The following is a 19,068-nucleotide window of genomic DNA, read 5'->3' on the forward strand; positions in this document are numbered from 1 at the left end:
GTCAGAATTATTTATGCAATCAGGATTGTCGGCGTGGAGAGGATTTATACTGGGTGAGGATGAAGTGCACTCACTCTGCATAGAAGTACTGTATCTGGCAGAGAGACCCGGTGGATATCATTCTCGTTAATTAAGAAATCAGTATTATTCGAAGAATCTAGGGCCAACAATGGTAGCGATCAATTCATCAGCAAGAATTTGTCAACTTTTTCCAGAGAGTAATTCACTTATCTCTGCAACAATACTGCAAGCTTGTCCTGGATAGTCCGGCACAACATGATACACAACTTCCTGCCGACATTTTCATTTCCTTCGTTTGGATCATTTACCAAAGCGCAAAAAGGGGCTCATTGCATCTACCTTATGCAGCCCCCCCCCCCTCCAGTGATTATCCAAACAATCGCGTTATCGCATCATTTTGAACCAGCGATGCATTGTTCTATAATGAGGCCTAAAACAGCTCCTTTAGCGGCCGTGCCGAGGCCGAGAAGGTAGCATCCGGACTTTGAAACCGAAACTCCTACCAGAAGAGGTACCAGAAGTGGTCCAATGAGAGTCACCCGAGTAGAAACCTCTGAGATCTGAGGGATAGTCGAAAGGGGGAACAAACGACCATCTTAACTCCGATCTAAGCCCTTCACCACAGTACCACAGTACCGGAGGCCCGACGGCAACTCCCCAGGTGGAAGTATGCTCGAAAGTCCACGGGACTACGAAGTAGGTCTAGGTGATGACGGGATTGGCACGCTTGTGCGTGGCAATAATCCTCATTACTATGGACATATCAACCCGGTGATTTTGCGATACTATGGCATTTCAAGTGCCATACGGAAGACCATTACGGCCACTCGGCAAACAAGAAATCTGCCGGCAAATTCGTACGCAATAGCCTGATCTTTTTGCATGTCGGCCGAGCGAATATTTGAATCTTAGTGTAAGCTAGCACCTCATATATCTGGGCTACTGTATGATAATATCAATTCAATTCCAAAAAAAAAAAAAAAAAAAACCACGATGCACTGTGCATTTTATGCGGGGCCTAGGGGTATGGTTAGTATGGAGAAAACTAGTTGTGACTATTGCTATGCCTGACAGACCAGTAAGTATACATGCTTCGCTCAACCTGGTCATGCCCACTGTGTAATCAAAAAGCACAAAGCTGCAATCTTTAGAACGCAGTAAAAAGATATGCGATTTTCTGATATGCTGCAAACGAGGGACATGAACAATTGCCAGTACCTCAGCTCAGCACGTGTGACTATAATTCACATGACTCTCACCACCGACCTGGATCCCTGTTCACGAACAAATTATGACATTCCTCAGGGTTATTCTACAGAATATATATATATACATGCTTAATCTCAGTATCAGCTAGAAACAAACATCTACCAACTTGTTCATTTCCGTATCGGCCTCCTCCCAGTCCGGACCGATCTTCGCAATGTCCTCCGCCGACAGCCCGGGGCGGAGATTCGCCATATCGCTAAATTCCTCGACAGACCTGACTCCGCCGAGGAGGTGCACCCCGAAAATGCCCAGAATGGCGTCTTTAGCGCTTATGGCCGACACCACCTCATAAAGACTGTCGGCCAGCATGGCCGTGTCGCCGATCATGGTGATAATATCGGCCAGCCCCGCCAGGCTCTCGGAGATGACGTCGATCTCACCGAGGAAGGGCACAGCTAGGAACAGCGCGCCGAGGATCTCCTCGATCAGCTCCTTCTTCTGGGCTTCTTCGTACTGCGTCGCGACCGTCTCGATCTGGGCCATGTTCTGCACGGCTTGAACGAGAGTGAACACAGCCGTCGACACGCTCAGCACGATGTCGTCCAGGGGCCCGCCCCACGCGCCGGAGCTGATCAGGATCCTCGTGAGGGTGAGTGTGTTGGTCAGGTTCTGGATTTTGGGCAACGTCGACTGGACGATGGTGGCCGGGTCTGCGACAGAGGGTGTTGGTCGTTGAGGAGCAGTGATTCTGAATGACGCGCTCGCCCAGCTGCACCCAACTCGACTGCAGCCCGTAGTCGCTCAACAGCATATCCCACCATCCCGTCGCATTTACCAGGTCGTAGTAGACAACGCTGTTGATGTCTACGTCGTCTGTGGTCTGTGGGACCTGGTACGGGCAGCTGGTGGTGGAGATGTTTGTGATGCCGCCGGCGCTGTAGATGCACTCGAAGTATGCGTTCCCCGCGCCTCCCGCCGCCATCAGCGTGTCCAGTACCTCAGGCACCTCCCCCTTGACGAAGCTGACATATTCTTCAAACTTATCATGATAGCTGCTGTTCATTTGCGTGTAATTCGCCAGGGCGGAGTCCAGCATACTCGACAGGGCCCCGATAAGATAGTAGTTTACACAGCTGGCATTGTAGCTCGCGGCCGCGGCGGAAAGGTCGGTATAACTGGCGAAGGAGATGCTGTAGTCGCAACCCGTGTAAACTTCTTCGTTACACACGGCGCGTGTGTGCGTCCCATCGTCTGCACAAACCAAATCGTCGTCGTCGTCAGTGCTGGTGGTGGATGTATCGTGCAGACATGTGTGAGACGGACAGTATCCCCTCTCGCAGGCAAAGTCGCACAAGCCACTGTCAGAGCCGCTACCGCTGTAGAATCCGTAAATGCTGGTGTTCGCGACCAGGGGGCAGATTCAAGGGCCCTGTGGAGGTGCATGTGCAATTGTAAATAAGACAGAATCCATAGTTGCAGGCATAACTACAGAGCCCAGCGAGATCACCCTCCCCTTGGCCGGAAATACAGGTGGCCGAAATAAAAGGCAAAGCAGTAGTAACAGTTAGGGCTACTTTGGTGGTCCCGCAAGCCGTAGGCGGGCAATAGCCATAATTGCAGGCAAAGACACAAAGTCCACTATAACCTGCTGTCTCCCCAGTAATGGGATATCTCACTACTCCCAGACTCTTGGGCAGCTCTGGCTGCGGGCCCATCTTCTTGCACAGACACGCACCCACCGGGCAATACCCGAGACTACAGGTAAACGCACAGAGTCCATCGAAATTCCCCGCACCCCACCCCTCGATACACACGGCGTCTAGGAGAGAGTCTGTAGACGTCGCGTCAATCGTGGCCGAGGCTTTCGCGCTTCCCACCCAGGCATTCCGATTTTCGATATTTATGCTACTCGAGCACCCGATCACGATGTCCGCGCCTGTAAAACTAGCAATAGCAGCTCCGTCGCGCGAGATTGTAACCTCAACTGGGCCATCCTGCACAGAAAAGCTCACAAATCCGTAGTATATACCTGCACCCCCGCTTGGAGTACTGTTCCACTACGCACCCATGTTCTCACCACCGATGGTTACTGTAATATCTGCCGCCGACCCGAGCAACGCAGAGAAGAAGACCTTGTTCTGTCCAATCTCATAGGGCCAATACTTCAGCTGAAGCTGGCTGGCAGTATTACCCGTGGTGCCGCCGTCTGACACGCACTCTCCCCCAACATTGCGCCTATACCATGCCTGAACTCCCTCCTGGGTGATGATCGAGATGTTTTGCTTATACATGTCAACCAACCAGGGGAGGAATACGCGCCAGCCGTCGTGCGGCATATCCAGCATGTAGTTGTAAGGGGCCTCGCCGGTGTCGAATGCTGTGTATGTCGAGTTGGCAAGATCTGACCCAGAAGCTTGGATAGGCCCAATATAGTGGGACTCACCAAAGTCGTTCCACGATATGATCTCAATGAATTCGGGCGCCAGGTACATAGCTTGTTCCCAGCGATCATACCAAAGGTCGTCGCCCCGCCAAAGCCAGTTCTTGTCATATCCAGGCATATTGGTGAAGAACCACGGAGAGACCGGCATCATGTATGGCTTACCGTCTAAAAAATCGATATACGAGCATCAGTATACGTGTTCATGTCGCTGGGTCCGTACGGCCACGCCGCCCAGCTGAACAGTCCATCTGCAACACCGTCCGCAAGCCCTGCTGCTGCCTCTGCCCCGACTGAGGACCAGTCCGGGATAAAGAAACACCCCGTCTGCTCCTTGATGGAGACCCAGTCAGCCGCATTGTCCGGGCCCTCAAAGGTGCTGACGAGGGGCTTGCCGGCATGCTGGAAATACGCCCCGGTCAGCGCGTAGGTAGAAATCATGCTGACCACGTCGGACTCGGCCCAGGCCCCATTTCCGGCATAGTCAAAGCTGAAGAACAGACTGAAGCCCACATTTCCGGCCGCCAAGAAGGCGTTGGCAACCGAACCAGTGTTGGTGGCATCTCCGACAGCAGTGTTCAGAGCGAAGGCGTCGAGATTGGCCACGTGGGCCAGCGTCATCTCATCTTCCCAGTCGTCCACGGTATACTTCAGAGTATTAGATACCATGAAGTGGGCGAAGACAGCCCGAGCCTGGACCTGAAGTGTTGCCAGGCAAAGGGAAAGAATGAATTGCACAACAAGCAGCATCCTGACGAGTGAAAGTAGTAGCGAACTCGGGAAAATGAACAACCGGATGCAATAAGAAAGATAGAAGGAACGAACAAATGAAAAAAGGAAGGAATGAATGAATGAATGAATGAATGGGCGTGGAAATGTGAAGGTTGGAAGGAGAGAAAGGACATAGCAAGAAGCTATAACATTCGAAGGAAAGAAGCACCCGAGGTCGGTCTTGCAGTCATTCTATCGTCTCAAATATATCTCCCCAATCTTTACCAAACGCGATCCACCCCTTTTCATATTTCGAGTGCGAGTCGAAATTCTTGAAGCCATGTATTTAATCATCGTTGACCCCAATCGCTCGTACGACTGTAATACGGTAATACACGGTATGGAACCACTGTCACTAGCGTACGGACTGCCGTTATTGCCGGGGGCTATGGTGGTATACAATACACGCACTATATCACCAGCATCGGGCTGCGCCGTCTTCGAACCTCCAATCCTTTCTCCTTTTCTTCTGCTCTGGGTAGCGACCCAGTCTGAACCAACACGTCCAGATAAAAATGTCTTCCATTCAATTCGATAATACCGAAAATCGCCAGTTGCAGATCCCCGGCTTTCATGATATCCCAGTGGATTATGAATTACCCGTTGGTCAACGCTTTGCGCACGGAGCTCTGCCAGATTGGACTGGAAGCCGAGGTCGAGCAATTCGGTTAACTCAACCGGAGATTTTCATGCTACGCATCATAGAGATGCTGACAGAGCGGCAGAACTGGGAGGTTGACGTGTTTGATGAAGATATCATCCAGCAATGGTATAGGGAGATTCTCGTTCAGTTTCAAGCCCGATCGGGACCGGAGGAATGGGGAGATATGAACATCGACTTAGACCTTATTACCTCAAAGACATGGGACTGGTGCATTGCGGAGCTACGTGATAAGGCTGTCAGCTTCCGTGAAAAGGATTATATCATTACATTGAATGCTGATTCGGGGGTGTGCAAGTCGGCCGTGCTTGTCAACGAGGACTTGCAAAAGGAGTTACAAGCAGCATTCCAGCCACTCCTGCAGGAAACACCTGGTTACCATGACCTGGTGGACCCTGACTTATACATGCTGATCTATGGTCGTACTGCTGTTCTCAGTCAGGGAGGCCAAGTCACCATGACTGCTGCCGGCATATTGTATCCTACCACCAGCTCCGACGTCCACGTTGCGCCTTCGCTTCAGCATCCTATAGATATATGGACGACAAAACATGGACGCCCGCCAAGAGACGACTCAATCGGGTCCCTTTATCGCTGGTCCCACCGATTCCAGTGGCTACCATGTGAAGTAGAATTCGTTAGCTCGGAGGGGACTAACGTGCGAATCACTTCATACATCAACAATCTTCATCCACGTAACGGCAAAGCTTATGCGATGATTGAGAAGCTGATTTCCGCCTGCATTGAGCCATGGAACGATATTTTGATCAGGGATCCTGTTAGTCGTTATCCCCCCCGCATCAGAACATATGGGTTTGCGAAGACGGGGCTCAATGAACCATACAATCAACTTAAATCGGAAGTTCTTGAGTGGCGTCAGTGCAAAGACTGGCCCGGGCCAACCTGGGCCATGGACTGCGAGAAGATCAAACAGTATCTTGCAACCCCCGAGCCCGACCTAAAATTTCGAATCATCGACGACGATCCATCTGAATCGATTTATCCCAAGGATTTGCTGGGCTTCATGACTCCAGAGATGTGGAAGTCTGTCGAACAAGTGCAGGAGGTTGTATCAGAGAAACGCTTTAGACTTCACAGTTTCCAGTATCCGGAACCTGGCGTCTCATACTCCTACGATGAGTGGAAACTAGGAAAAACCGCGCAGCCAATTGTTGGTAAAAGAAGAACCTCGAAAGATATTTATAGAAAACGGCTCCCTTCTTCAGACTATAACCACCAGTATCAATCAGTCTGTTTGCAGAACCAGTTTCGCAACCAGGGATTACAAGTGATTGTACGGGTCAGCAGCATTGAGCTTACTGCAGAGCAAACGATCTTCTCCGGAGACAATGACTATCATATTGACGGGCTTCTGAATGAGCATATCGTTGCCACCGCGCGATACTATTACGACGTCGAAAATATTACCGAGGCGCGTATCTCCTTCCAGCAAGAAGTCGACCTGGATGCGTTCGAGATCACACTGGAGCCCCACGCAATGCAAAAGATTTTTGGTTTGCCTCGGGCGGATGAAGATCCAGCAACTTTCGGTGATGCTCCTCCAAAACTACAGACTCTGGGATCTGTAACCGCCATTCATCAGGGATGCTTTTTAGCCTGGCCTAATACCCTAAGATACAGGACCTTGCCCTTCTCGCTTCAAGATCCCTATCTCTCGGGTCATCAGCGCTTTATTACTATCTGGCTGGTCGATCCGCACTACCGCATCTGCTCGTCCCGTAATGTGCCACCGCAACAGCATGCCTGGTGGAGAGAGGATACAATGCTCGATGGATTGGGATCCCAATTTGGATTGCCACAAGAGCTACGAGATCTCATTATACGCGCGACAGAAGATTGGCCGATGGGATTGGATGAGGCGGTGGGGTTCAAGGAGCAGTCAGCCGTAGAGCGTGAACGTGCTATCTGTGCCCAATCCCAAGGGGTGTGTACTCATGATTTCTGGCTTCCTATTCGGCTCGGGGAGCAAGGATGATCTCGCGTTGCCACTTCTGGTTTCTCTTTGGTTACAGAGTTGCGCGGTAGTGGGACCCTGACTAGTTCCAGTGGAGCCAAAGCTTAGCTCAGGGACATTGACGCTACTTCAACTTCCATTGGAAGCGTACAGAGAAAACCTCTGCCATCGGAGGCTAGCTCAATATTGACCGTGTGGAAGCGCTAGAAATCTATCAGATATCAAATTCTAAGCGATGAAGGAATAGGTCATATTTTCACTAGTACGGATACACTAAGCGGATGCACTATTGAACCAACCCGCGATTACATACACTCAGAACACGAAGCCTTCAATTTGAACACGCTGTCTCCATTATTGTCGCCTTCTCTCCATAGAGCAGCGCCCACTCTCGATGTCTCCTGTGGCTGGGCCAGGTTTTCTTGGACGGAGTCGTTTCGGTCCACGCCATGAATTCCGCTAATTGGTCTGCGTCACCCCCTGACGTGCCTTCATAATCCAAATCCTCGAATTCGATCGCGCGGGTCTCGCTGCCAGTTTCGTCAATCCCCAGCGCTCGCGTGACGCTTTTCGGCTCAATATTTTCGAAATTGTCTATGAAAGCCTTGGTGCGCTCGCCCGTCAAGGCGTCTGCCGTCACGTCCCCGACCAGGTCCGTCAGGCGCGCAGCCTGCGCCCACCGCAGCGCCGTGGTGCATTTCTTGACCAGATCCGCCGATGGCACCACCGCACGCGCGGCTTGGACCTTGTCCACGATGGCCGTAACCATGATTAACCAGGGTTTGTTGTTCTCAGCAATGATGTTCCCGCCAATCAGCTTCTTGAAATCATAATTCCAGTTGTCCTGGATATCCTGCGCCAAGTCGTAGATATCCGGGGACGTGGTCTCCCCTAACGCGGTGGGCGTCAAAGCAGCGGCTGCCTGCGGATCCAGAATTGATTTGACAGAGGCCGTGAAGCTGCATTCGGCCCCTATGCAATTTTTGCCGAGAGCCCTCTCGGAGAAATTCTACAATCCGATTTCTCAGTTGGAGGAGGGATAATGCATCAAGCTCCAAGACTGGAAGTTCGTCTTGGGAGGATTGCTGGCCGTGCGTACTCTTTTGACGCAAATTCTATTATATATATATATCAAGATGAAGTAAACCCAGATTATACTCTATGTTCGCGCCGTGCAATATAATCTCGTTGGGTGCATGGTACCTAGTATTTAAGTTGATTTGGCGGGGAGGGGGGTGTTTTACGAGGATTAGAGATGTCGTCCGTCTCCGCGGGTGATTGGCTCGGAACGCATTTACTACTTGTACTGTGCATTACCGTATTGAAAGGGTATCAGGGTCTCGGGTCGCGATAACATCAAAATTCCCGGCTCGCACTTGAGGTATGAAAAGTACTACATATAAGAGATGGCGAAATGTCACTTTGAAAGCAGCAATAGTGCAAACCAGACGCTGGTGTCTTACACATAGGCTCAAATCACGAAGGGCGATTTCGTAAGTTAAGAGAGGAAGAATGGCACGGACAAATAAAGAACAATTGGTCATGTAAGTATTTCCCAGGAACTACATTCCGATTCCGCCGAGACCTGAGAGCATCATCCCCAAACATAAAATCGACAAAACACAGCCCTAAGAGGTTACTTCCCATGGCTTAGGGGTATGGACATTCCCGGAATTTTCGAATCTGTGTGGCTGATTCAAATATGCCCTGAGCACTTCTATTTCACTCAAGTTTGATGCTATATGGAGGGGTGAATAAAGTAGTCAGCTGAGTGCAGAGTAATGATCCTGGCACTTTGTCACTTGCAATCTAGAATCCCTCTACAGACACTCGTGCGCAGCAATGCTCTATATAAATTCTGACATTCCCAGTCCATAACTCGAGATCAGCACCAGTATAGTTCACACTCACCAACAAGTTTTCAATCGCTTGTAATTTCAACTTAACCAATTGCCATTAAATCACCTTGAAAATGAAAATCCACAGTCACCACCCTCACCCTCCTCCTCCCACTGACCCTCCACGCAGCAACCGCCACACCCGTGGGCGAAGACACCAGCCTCGCATCCCGGGGCAGGAACTCCGATTATGATCGCTACTCCAGCGAGAACCCCTGCCAGGACCAGGTGTCATACCCCTACTACAAATTCTCTTGCGACTCGGCTCCCGAGAACGGGACTCTAGGTACTACGCTTTTTAGGCGCCGGATGAAAGAATGATGTGTGGCAAGGACAATCATACACAGCTGACTACTTCATTCACCCCTCCATATAGCATCGAACTCGAGTGAAATAGAAGTGCTCAGGGCATATTTGAATCAGCCACACAGATTCGAAACAAATATCCAGAACAAACCTCGTTCACCTCATCGAGAATGATGGCGAATGAGCGGGCCTACACCAAAACTGCGGAAAATTGGTGGACTTGGTATAAGTTTTTCAACAGGGAGAATATCACTTCAACCATATTCCTTCTCCTCATGGGTTGGTATAGAGCACTGTCCACTCCGCTTTACCGCAAGACTGCGGGCTGGCCAGTCTTGTATTATTTCTGCACGGGTATCGGAATCACCGGTGGTGAGAGGGCACGCTGTTCTGAGAGTATTCATACCCTGCTTAGACTGACGAAACTCCGATACACTGATACCGAGAGAGACCCCTATTCAGTGAGAAGGGGTTTGATCTACCCATGGGTTGGCTGAGGAAGCAAATCGGAAGGATCGAGACCTCGGATCCGGACCAGGATCCCGTCGTGATCTGGCAACACCGGTATTACGTCTTCATCTTCCTAGCGATGGGACTCGAGGTTGGGCTCGGATGACTGGCAAGGGGGACTGGTCAACGCCGGGATCCTAGGCATGTTCTTCGTTCAGCAGGTGACCTAGTGCGTGAATTCGCTGGCGCACTGGCTCGGGAGCTCCCCCTTCGAGGATCGCCTGTCGCCTCGAGACCGTTCTTTTACGTTACTGCAGTCCTAGCTTTTAGGGGAAGGCAATCATAATTCCGACCACGAGCTCCCGTCGGACTATCGCAATGCCATTCACTGGTGGCCCTAACGGTCACCACTACTTCCTCCTTCACCTCGTCTTTATACGTGTGTAATTCATTTACAACGGGCGCCCGACGAGGAAGACGAAAGAGTAAAGCATAACTAAGATAACCTCTATGTAACTAATCGACCCATTGCATATCACTTCCGACGCCTATCACGTACGAAAATCTCCGTAAATGAGCTCTTGTGTGAGGAGCGGCGGCTAATTTCGAATGAGGAAGAGGCAGTGATCAGATCACTCAGCTTGTGATACCCGTAGCTACGAGAGTCAAAGTCCGAGTGTCTTGTGGTCAGGAGCTGACCGACATCCGAGAGTCTAGCCCATCCTTCGTCATTGCAGGCTGCTTCTACCGCTGCCCGTAAATGACTGGCTAGCTCTGGATTGAGTGGAGCTTGGTTAGCCCGATCCGACTTCCCAGGCGAAACAATGCGATCGGCATGCGGCGCAAGCTCATCGAGATGCACGAGATTCCCGGTGTAGATGAATTTATCGCAGGCCGCAACGAAGGGCTGTGGCGTGTGGGCTTTCCCAAAACCATACACCACGAGCCCTGCCTCGCGGATCCGGGCGGCGAGTCGGGTAAAGTCACTGTCGCTGGAGACGAGACAAAACCCATCGTAGCGGCCCGAGTATAGCAGATCCATTGCGTCAATTATCATAGCTGAGTCAGTGGAATTTTTGCCATGGGTATACGAAAACTGCTGTATAGGCAGGATTGAATGTTCGAGAAGCTTTTCCTTCCAGCCCGTGAGACTATGACTGCTCCAGTCTCCATAGGCTCGTTTTGCATGAGCCGTGCCATATTTTGCGACTTCTGCAAGTAGGAGCTTGATGATGGAGAACCGCGCATTGTCCGCGTCGATAAGAACCGCGAGTTTAGTATGAGTAGGGTCGGCAACCATGAGAGATCAAATATTCTTGATGAGGACGCTGTGTCATGTTATTTCTTAGGAAATATGGATACACATGGCAGAGATTGAGGGATATGAAAAAGTCATGACGGCGTACCTACGTGTGATGATCCCAGCGGCAGGGTTACTAATAACAGCTCATAGGGCGGATAATTACCGCCATTAGGTACATAGATTTCTGTATTATCTAACTTACTTAGTATTCTTCTTATCTAAGCGAGTTACTAAGGCAGAAAGACAGCAAGATGGTGATCTGTATTTCCACGTAGCAGATAGCTAAATGCAAAAAGCACTATACCTAAGCAGGAACGCTATACCACTTCAAGAAATTCGCCGTCACCGCAGACTACGGAGTAGTTACTGTTGATGGTGGCAGATCACGAAGTTCCTCGGGTCCTCAGAGGCTCAGACCCTCAGTAATCGGTGTGGGGCAATAGAGCGGGGTCAAACGACTGAGACACATACTTGTGCTCACTCACCCACTGTGTCAAAGTGTCGAAGTTCCGACACACCCTGGTTTCTCCCGCGCCTGGCCATTTGATATCGTATTCCCTCCAGATCAGAGTCGAGTCGGCGGCACAGATCAGCGCCTGCCGGACAATGTCCACGCAGTGCATTGTGTGATGGGAGGTTGTCTCGCGGACGGTGTAGGCTGGGTCCTGGAAGAGATGCATGATAATTGCACGCGCTTGGCTCTAGATTGGTGGGAGGAAGGCAACTGTTAGCGCGCGAGTCGGGGTGTATATGCAGGGTGATCGGAGAATGTAGTGAGATAAACAGTACTCCGTCCTGCAGCAAGTGAAACGCGAGCGACTTACTAGGCAATGCAGCTGATGAAACACAGCAACCATATAGATGTGTCGACTCGGATCTGACAACCACCCCCCCCCCCCCCCCCGAGAACGGAATGGTGGAGATTCATCTCGGTAATCTCTTGGTCCGTCAAGCCGATCATGCCTTCGCCAGCTGTGATTTCCAAAACCACATCGCACATCAGCCACCCGACATGTCCGACGGCAAAAAAGCGAAGCTTACTTGGAAAAAGACTTCGCCAATGTTCTTGAGCCACGGTAGTATTGAAGTTCAAGAAATCATCATCGTAATCATGGTAGATGCGTTCCACAATGCTCGGGTGCTGCTTTTCGCCGGTGGCGGAGTGGACTGTTGGTTGTATTGTGCTTTAGTAAGACACACTGAAAGGATTGATTGAGAATTGAGATTGAGGTTTATGCCAGACTCACGAAAATAAGCCCCATGCTCTGGCATCTCTGCTGCTGATGCTGCTGCTGATGACTTTACCCAAAAGAGCAAGAGTCCATTGGAGCCCAAGAGTAGCAGTGCCAAGAGGATGAGGCTAGTAAACAGTGAGCCCCAGAGCGCCTGCTGCCGTTTCTTGCAGTCACAGTGTCTTCTTCTATTGGAATCGTCATTGGTCGTTGGCAACAGCCAGGCGCACCCTATCCCGAGGCTTCTGGCTGCCACTTCTTCCTCAGACGAGTCGGAGCATGGCGAATATTGAACTTTCGTCGTGTTCATGGTTCGACTTTCGAATGGCTTGAAAACAGATTTTCCAGGTACAATATGTGGATTCGACCGTGCGTGCCAGGCATGCCAGGCGAGCCCGCAGCGGAGGTAGGACTTGCTTTAAATTGTCGGTCTCATAGTGATCAAAATCACCCCAGGTCGACCGATGTTGTCAATACATCTAGGTATCTAGTAAGTATGAGGAATGACTGGCCTTGCATAATCGCCCCGACTTATCTGGCACCCCCAACCAGTCCAATCGACCACCGCGTTTGCTCGGCGGTGTCGAAGCATGTCGGAAATTAGAGTCAAAAGGGAATGCATGTTCTATGCTAAGACCTTGCATCTTGCATAGTTGAGCCCCCCTAATAGACTATCCTCTTATCGGGGCAGGTCAACAGCCATCAGATGCTCAAGACTTTTGCCACTGTAGAGTCGGATCAGCGATGCTGCAATGCCCCTATGAATACCGTACCACGAAAGGTTGAATTCACCCTGTCAATGACTAACGTGCTCTCTGTGCGAGTGTGCGCTTCTCAAGAGAAGTATGCCCCTCGAATCCGACTTTCCACAATTCTTTGAGGAGAGTTCGAGCCAAGATGACCTATTGGATCCATGGCTACTCGACGAGTTCATCACCAATCCTTCCATTTATCACGCACCACAAGCACCCCCACCATCACATCTGAACGAGGACTTTGACCTCCTCTGGTCACAAGTAAACGAATCCGACCTCAACGCCCAGCCCTCCCTCACTTCGCAGCCACCACAACCACCATCACCGCTGGCGGTCCTGAAGTCCCCCTCCTCGTCCTCATCCGAAAGCAACTCGGTCCCCTGGACACCAGCAGATGTCTACGAAATCGGGTACCGGGACAGCAACGGCGACTGGCGCTGCGACTCCAGCCAATGTATCTCCAACCAGGTCTTCCTGCGCGCCTGCGATCTACGCAAGCACTACCGCTCCCACCAGCGGATCTACTTCTGCCAAGAGCGGGACTGTCCGCGGTCTCTCTCCGGCTTCTCTTCCAGCAAGGACTGCCGCCGACATATGAGATCCCACCGCCCCACCCTTACATGTCCGGCAGCCGAGTCTCTGGGGTGTCCGAGAGTGTTTAGTCGAGTTAGTATGTTTTTGTTTCCTTCCTGCCTCTAGACCCCGTTTGCCTGTACCCTGCAAGTGAAGCTAAATCAAGTCTGGAGGGGGAAAAATCGATAACATGGTTGGTTTCCATATCCTTTTCTTCTCTCATCTGCAATTTCGACCTCTCAACTCCCAACATGACTAATCACCAAGGCATTCTGCGAATGCGAATGGCCAACAGAGAGATCATCTCCGCAAGATGCACGAGTTCTCCCAGAATAATCTGTTTCCCCGTCCTTGCAGGCGGAGCAATGCCTCGAGAAAAAGGGCACCTCCTCCTCCACCGCTACCTCCTCACCGCGGGCCGAGCTTGATAGCCCCGCAGAACTGTGATCCTGCAGTGCACCGCCTGCTCTCTTTCCCAGAGATCTCCAATGAAGGTTGCGCTTACAGTCCAATACACATTTTGTATTTGTTCTCAAAGTAGTTGAAAATCTGTATACTGTAGAGTCAAGTGTCGATACGATACCCAGCACAACACGTCTTGCAGCATATCCGGGCTATTCTACGCTGAGTCGTTGAGATTAGGCCATGCTCCAATGGTAGACGACCTTCGGCTACAAAATACAGTATGGAGGGGACAAAGCCGATACGAAAAGGTAGCATCCAAGTACAGCACAGTGGATAGTGAGAAAGGGCCGTGGAGGTAAGGTCTGTAAACTAGTCATAAATAGTCATAGACATTTCTAGACAGTTATCAATATCTGAGAACCATGTTTTTCCTTTCCCCCATATGGCAAAGAAGCAGCTTGAACCACCTGAGAGACTAGCCAGAAGAACTATTCTTTCGCTCCTTGTGACTCCAAGGTGATGTAGGCTATTACTCGTCATCATGTATAGATACCAGCAAACTGGGTTGCAACCAGCTTGGAACCAGCTAGAGACAAGTTGGAAAAATAAACGCAATTACTTTAATAGGGACTCTTACTCACCTGCACCAAAGCTAGAGGCGTGTTCATTATCTAGTTACCACTGTTCCGCAAACCAGTATCAACTATACCTTGTTTCGACCTTCGATCTCTATCTTTCCACTATGGTATCAGGCAATGACAGCAGGCAAGACAGAGCACGAGGAACGTCATCTGAAATACCTCGAACAAAACATGGATACAGAAAGCGGCTGCAGCACACCAGATCCTGTACGGGCTCGAACAGTTACCTTCAACAATAATCAATCCAAAGCCAATCCACCAGACCTAAGGCATGCTATCCATCCCCTTCAACCTCGGGAACATCTGCACATCACGCACGTCGCCATGCCCCAACACCCAACACAGAAACCGCTCCGTCCCGATCCCCCACCCCGTGGTATTCAACTCCATCTCCCGACGCATATCCAGATACCACTGATAGTCTCCTGCCGCAACCCCGTGGTTGCCCAGCGCCCGCAGCGCCTGATTCACCGTGACATGCCGGTTCCCGCACCCGAGCACCTCGCCCACCCCCAGGAGGAAGTCCGCACACTGGGCCTTGGCCACCCCGCCCGGCGGGACAATGTCAGGGACATAAGCCTGATAGAACGGCACGCTCGGGTGATCCATCTCCGTGAGCCAGCAGGCGCCCCCGAACCGGGCGATGAGCATCTGCTCGCCCTTGCGCGTGAGGGCCCGTCCGAACGCGGAATCGCCGGGCACGACGAAGCTCCACATCTCGTCGGTCAGCTCGGGCAGCGCCAACGCCTCGGCCAGGGTGATCCGCGGGAAGGAGTGGTTGTTGGTCCAAAAGAGGCGGAGGAGCTGCTGCAGGTGCGCTGTGGTGCCGGCGCAGCGCGCGATCTCGGCCCCGTGCGAGGCGAGCAGCGCCTGCGCCAGGTCGCCGACGAGCTCGCACTCCACGTGGAAGAATTGGTTGAGGTGCGTCGCGTCCGGGTCCTCGCCGCGGCACGAGGTGCCGGCGTAGTAGACGCCGTGGGGTCGGTCTTGCAGCCGCAGCGCGTACTCGAGCAGGAACTGCTGCGAGTCGGCCAAGTATGTAGCTTGGTCGTCTAGCCAGATGGTGACGGGTTGGGAGTCCGAGCCCAGCCCCATGGGCGAGCTGACGCTGCCGGTCGTGACGGGTACGACGAGGTACTCGTATCCCATGGTGTGGCGGAAGAATTCGATCGAGGTGTGGAAGACAGCGCTCTGGAGGCGCAGGAGGGTTCGGTGCCAGGGGCTGCGGAGGGCCTGCACGGCGTAGCTGCTTGGGTGGCGCCAGAGCCTCGGGGCGGACAGCTTGGGTGGAGTCTTCTCATCGTCGGACTCGATGTCGATCTCAGTGGTCTTGATCTGGGCGTGAACCTTTGGCTTTCTCGAGGCATAGTAGAGACGCTCCAGAGCTTGGTGATGGGGCATGGGGAGTAGGTTGGATTGGATGCTGTGGATGCTGAAGGATTCCATCTTGTGGTCCTGTAGTGGAGGCTTCGCTGTCGTTGATGTGCTCTGCAGTCAGCTCTTATCGACAACCAGACTTGGGAGGGGGTGCTTATATACCAGAGTCTTATCTCCTTTTCAAGACTTCCCCTGCACTCCTCAAGAGGGTCAAGGTTGAAGGTGAGTATGCAAGGCCACCAGTACCAATGAATGAACCAAATCCTCTGGTTGACAATGGTGGTCATGTTCTTTCTGTGAGATAATCGAGAGATGTGTATATAGTTTGTACAGTTTGTACTATATGTTTGTTTGTTTTAATACTACAGCATCATCGAGCCTCTTGGCAGGCTCCCGCTGCATTCACTAATGCAGGGCCACCAACACCGACTGCAAACCTTTTGCCAATCTCAGTCTATGTCCTTCCACAGCACGCCTCACAGCAAACGATAGTTAGAATGTGGTAATTCTCCGTTAGTCCTTTCTCCCCGGAGGGTAACGAGGGTAACCATGTTTGGAGAGACCAGGCGCACTGACGAAACGTCGAATACCTCCCTCATCAATGACATCAATGAAATCAATGAAGAGACAGAGCAAACTCCATGCAGACATCGTCGATTACCAAAATCTCAGATCATTGTTCTCATTGCAGGTCTGTTGAAGATGCCTCTCGGGCAAATCCATGTAACTTACCTAATTGCTCATAACCCTTTTCGCAGGGATCCTCATCTCTAACTTGGTAGGTAATGTCTGTTCCTCTGTCCAATCTCTCCTCGAAACAAGCTCATGCAAGAAGTCCCTAGTCAACAGCTATCGACTCGAGTCTCTCGGCGTCTTCCCATGTGTTCGTTGCATCCGCCTTCGACCGAACCAATCTCTCGTCGTGGCCGGTCAACGCCTTCCTTCTAATGTCCACCACCTTTCAACCACTGTATGCCCGGGTGTCGGACCACCTCGGCCGTAAAACACCATACCTCACGGCATCAGCCCTTTTCCTCGGCGGCCTACTGGTATGCGGTAGCACAGGGCAGTGGGCTGGTCTGATCGCGGGACGCGCAGTCTCTGGGTTGGGTACTGCGGGCGTCATGACCATGGGTATTGCTGGATACACTCCCCAATGAGCTGTGGCAGACCATTGTTGTACGGTCTAGGGTCGATCCTCTTGACCGATGTGGTCGGGGTAGAGAAGTGGGGGTATTATCAATCGATGAACTACGCTGTCTACGGGGTAGCTTCAGGGTGAGTGATATCAGCCCTCGCCTTCATAGAACATCGTTTAACGGTAGTAAATGTATTTAGCCTTGGTTCCGTGCTCGCTTGACGGCCATGAATGGGATCAAAGATGACCAGAAAACCGCCTTTCTTCAGAACTACGACTGGTGGGGATCCATGCTCCTGGTCAGTATTGACTGCATAACCGTGTGTCTCTTTCATGGTTGCTTTGCCTAAAAGCATTTGCTACGGAAGTTATCCACTTTGACCCTGCTCTTTGGTCTCTTGACCACAGGTGGGAACACCATCCTGTGGACCCATCCGATCGAGATCGCATTAGGAATGTCATTCATCATCTCCACAGGACTATTCATCATAGTCGAACGAAGAGCTACGAGCCCAATACTTCCGCTCCGACTATTCACCTGCCATCCAACGAGAAACCTAATGGCCACCGGCTTCCTATTCTCCCTCATCAACTATCTGGTACAACCCCCCTTGACCCCCCAACTGCCCAGCCCTCCTCGCCTTTCCCCATAATCTAACAGGGTACGAAGATAATGTACCACACAGCCCTATACTTCCAATCCGTCCTCCTCGAGCCACCCCAAAAGGCCAGCCTACACCTCCTCATCCCCTCCCTCGCCTTCACCCTCACCAGCGCGACAACCTCATCGATAATCGCACGACTAAAGACGCCCGCGCATACCCTCCACGCAAGCCAGGCCCTCCTCGCCCTCCGGACCTTAGCCCTGTTTGTAGTTGTGGCATGCACCTCCGCCCACACCCGTCTGCCGGAATCCATCTATAACTTGGCCCTGCTCCTCCCAACCCTAGGCGTGGGCATGATGACCCCCAGCGCGGTATTGACGCTGCTAAGCTCCTCCACGAAAGAGGACCACGCCGTGGCGAACGGATGCTTTATTATGATGCGCTCGCTGGGGGTGTTCGTGGCTGTTGCTGCGGGGACGACGACCTTGCAGAATGTTTTTGAGGGGACGGTGGCAGCAGCGCAGCAGACAATCGAGGGGTCATCTCGAGAGGTGTGTACGCCATGCTCTATTCTTCGGGTCTACACCCAAATGTGACATTGGCCTATTAACGCCCAAGTTTCGGTCCAGATGATCGATTCAGCCCGCCACACGATCGACATGATACCTACGCTGCCGGAGCCGGAGCGCTCGATTGGTATGTGTTGAGCTACTTACGCGCTATCTTGTCTACCTAACTACCGATCGACCGATCTACCGATCTATCAACGTGTTGAAATCCACGGCATACGCTAATTCTCACTGGTAGTGGTCGAGGCCTACGCCGCAGCCTTCGCAGCCCTATTCGGTATCTGCGTGATATCGGCCGGCTTGATCGTGCTCAGCCTGAAAGGGGTCCGTGTGCAGGCACTTGAGTTCGGAGAGTATGGCAAGCAGGCTGGGTCTGAGACGGCTGAAGAAGAGGGGAGCTTTGAGATGGAGAGAGCCAGGCCTTAGAGTGGGAGTTTCAAGTTGTTTCCTTGCTTGGAGGTGGGTTGTCTCATGCTGGGCACAGTACGGTCCACACTATCTACCTATCTGTCTATATATCCATCCATCCATTGGCGTTTGATGAATCTCATGCACCAACTGTAAGCCCGGTCTTCCGTGCCGTGCCAAACGAAAAAGGTGGGAGGGGAAGGGGGTCTTGCTTGGATAGATAGGCCTTGCAGTGAGAATCCAGAAGTAGAATAAGTAAGTATGTATGTAATTTGTACAGTTCCATTAGGTGTGTGTCTCGGGCAAGGCAGAGCAGAGCAAACGCTCAGCC

At 51.7% G+C, this 19,068-nt stretch overlaps 8 protein-coding genes across 8 annotated transcripts; 3 read left to right on the top strand and 5 right to left on the bottom strand.

The window, feature by feature from the left end:
• Nucleotides 1–1,374: 1,374 nt before the first annotated feature.
• Nucleotides 1,375–4,735, bottom strand: BO72DRAFT_504053 (glycoside hydrolase family 71 protein; the record flags this gene model as incomplete). Its single annotated transcript, XM_040949133.1, has 6 exons — nt 1,375–1,940; nt 2,011–2,563; nt 2,805–3,259; nt 3,296–3,838; nt 3,931–4,369; nt 4,667–4,735. 6 exons carry the CDS (start codon nt 4,733–4,735, stop codon nt 1,375–1,377), a joined length of 2,625 nt encoding a protein of 874 aa, XP_040803861.1.
• Nucleotides 4,736–4,901: 166 nt separating this feature from the next.
• On the top strand, nt 4,902–7,098 carry BO72DRAFT_475617 (DUF4246 domain-containing protein; the record flags this gene model as incomplete). The annotated part of the gene is made up of 2 exons (XM_040947335.1): nt 4,902–6,277; nt 6,329–7,098. The coding sequence occupies exons 1-2, from the start codon at nt 4,957–4,959 to the stop codon at nt 7,096–7,098; spliced, it is 2,091 nt and encodes a 696-aa protein (XP_040803862.1). The 5' UTR covers nt 4,902–4,956.
• A 300-nt stretch (nt 7,099–7,398) lies between these two features.
• On the bottom strand, nt 7,399–8,268 carry BO72DRAFT_445678 (uncharacterized protein). The gene has a single exon (XM_040944115.1). It carries the CDS (start codon nt 7,844–7,846, stop codon nt 7,409–7,411), a length of 438 nt encoding a protein of 145 aa, XP_040803863.1. The 5' UTR covers nt 7,847–8,268; the 3' UTR covers nt 7,399–7,408.
• A 1,917-nt stretch (nt 8,269–10,185) lies between these two features.
• BO72DRAFT_475618 (NYN domain-containing protein) lies at nt 10,186–11,121 on the bottom strand. The gene has a single exon (XM_040947336.1). It carries the CDS (start codon nt 11,029–11,031, stop codon nt 10,267–10,269), a length of 765 nt encoding a protein of 254 aa, XP_040803864.1. The 5' UTR covers nt 11,032–11,121; the 3' UTR covers nt 10,186–10,266.
• A 253-nt stretch (nt 11,122–11,374) lies between these two features.
• Nucleotides 11,375–11,896, bottom strand: BO72DRAFT_525551 (uncharacterized protein). The gene is made up of 2 exons (XM_040949966.1): nt 11,859–11,896; nt 11,375–11,735 (listed from the first exon to the last, which is right to left on the bottom strand). Exons 1-2 carry the CDS (start codon nt 11,889–11,891, stop codon nt 11,454–11,456), a joined length of 315 nt encoding a protein of 104 aa, XP_040803865.1. The 5' UTR covers nt 11,892–11,896; the 3' UTR covers nt 11,375–11,453.
• Nucleotides 11,897–13,111: 1,215 nt separating this feature from the next.
• BO72DRAFT_504057 (uncharacterized protein) lies at nt 13,112–13,720 on the top strand (the record flags this gene model as incomplete). Its single annotated transcript, XM_040949134.1, has 1 exon — nt 13,112–13,720. The coding sequence occupies one exon, from the start codon at nt 13,112–13,114 to the stop codon at nt 13,718–13,720; it is 609 nt and encodes a 202-aa protein (XP_040803866.1).
• Nucleotides 13,721–14,904: 1,184 nt separating this feature from the next.
• BO72DRAFT_493695 (putative asparaginase like 1) lies at nt 14,905–16,086 on the bottom strand (the record flags this gene model as incomplete). The annotated part of the gene is made up of 1 exon (XM_040948404.1): nt 14,905–16,086. One exon carries the CDS (start codon nt 16,084–16,086, stop codon nt 14,905–14,907), a length of 1,182 nt encoding a protein of 393 aa, XP_040803867.1.
• Nucleotides 16,087–16,486: 400 nt separating this feature from the next.
• On the top strand, nt 16,487–18,755 carry BO72DRAFT_504058 (uncharacterized protein; the record flags this gene model as incomplete). The annotated part of the gene is made up of 7 exons (XM_040949135.1): nt 16,487–16,708; nt 16,776–16,795; nt 16,860–17,066; nt 17,356–17,454; nt 17,826–18,311; nt 18,390–18,456; nt 18,568–18,755. Exons 1-7 carry the CDS (start codon nt 16,567–16,569, stop codon nt 18,753–18,755), a joined length of 1,209 nt encoding a protein of 402 aa, XP_040803868.1. The 5' UTR covers nt 16,487–16,566.
• Between the last annotated feature and the right edge of the window lie 313 nt (nt 18,756–19,068).

This window comes from Aspergillus fijiensis (genome assembly GCF_003184825.1).
Source record: "Aspergillus fijiensis CBS 313.89 unplaced genomic scaffold BO72scaffold_11, whole genome shotgun sequence".
In the NCBI taxonomy this organism is placed as follows: domain Eukaryota; kingdom Fungi; phylum Ascomycota; class Eurotiomycetes; order Eurotiales; family Aspergillaceae; genus Aspergillus; species Aspergillus fijiensis.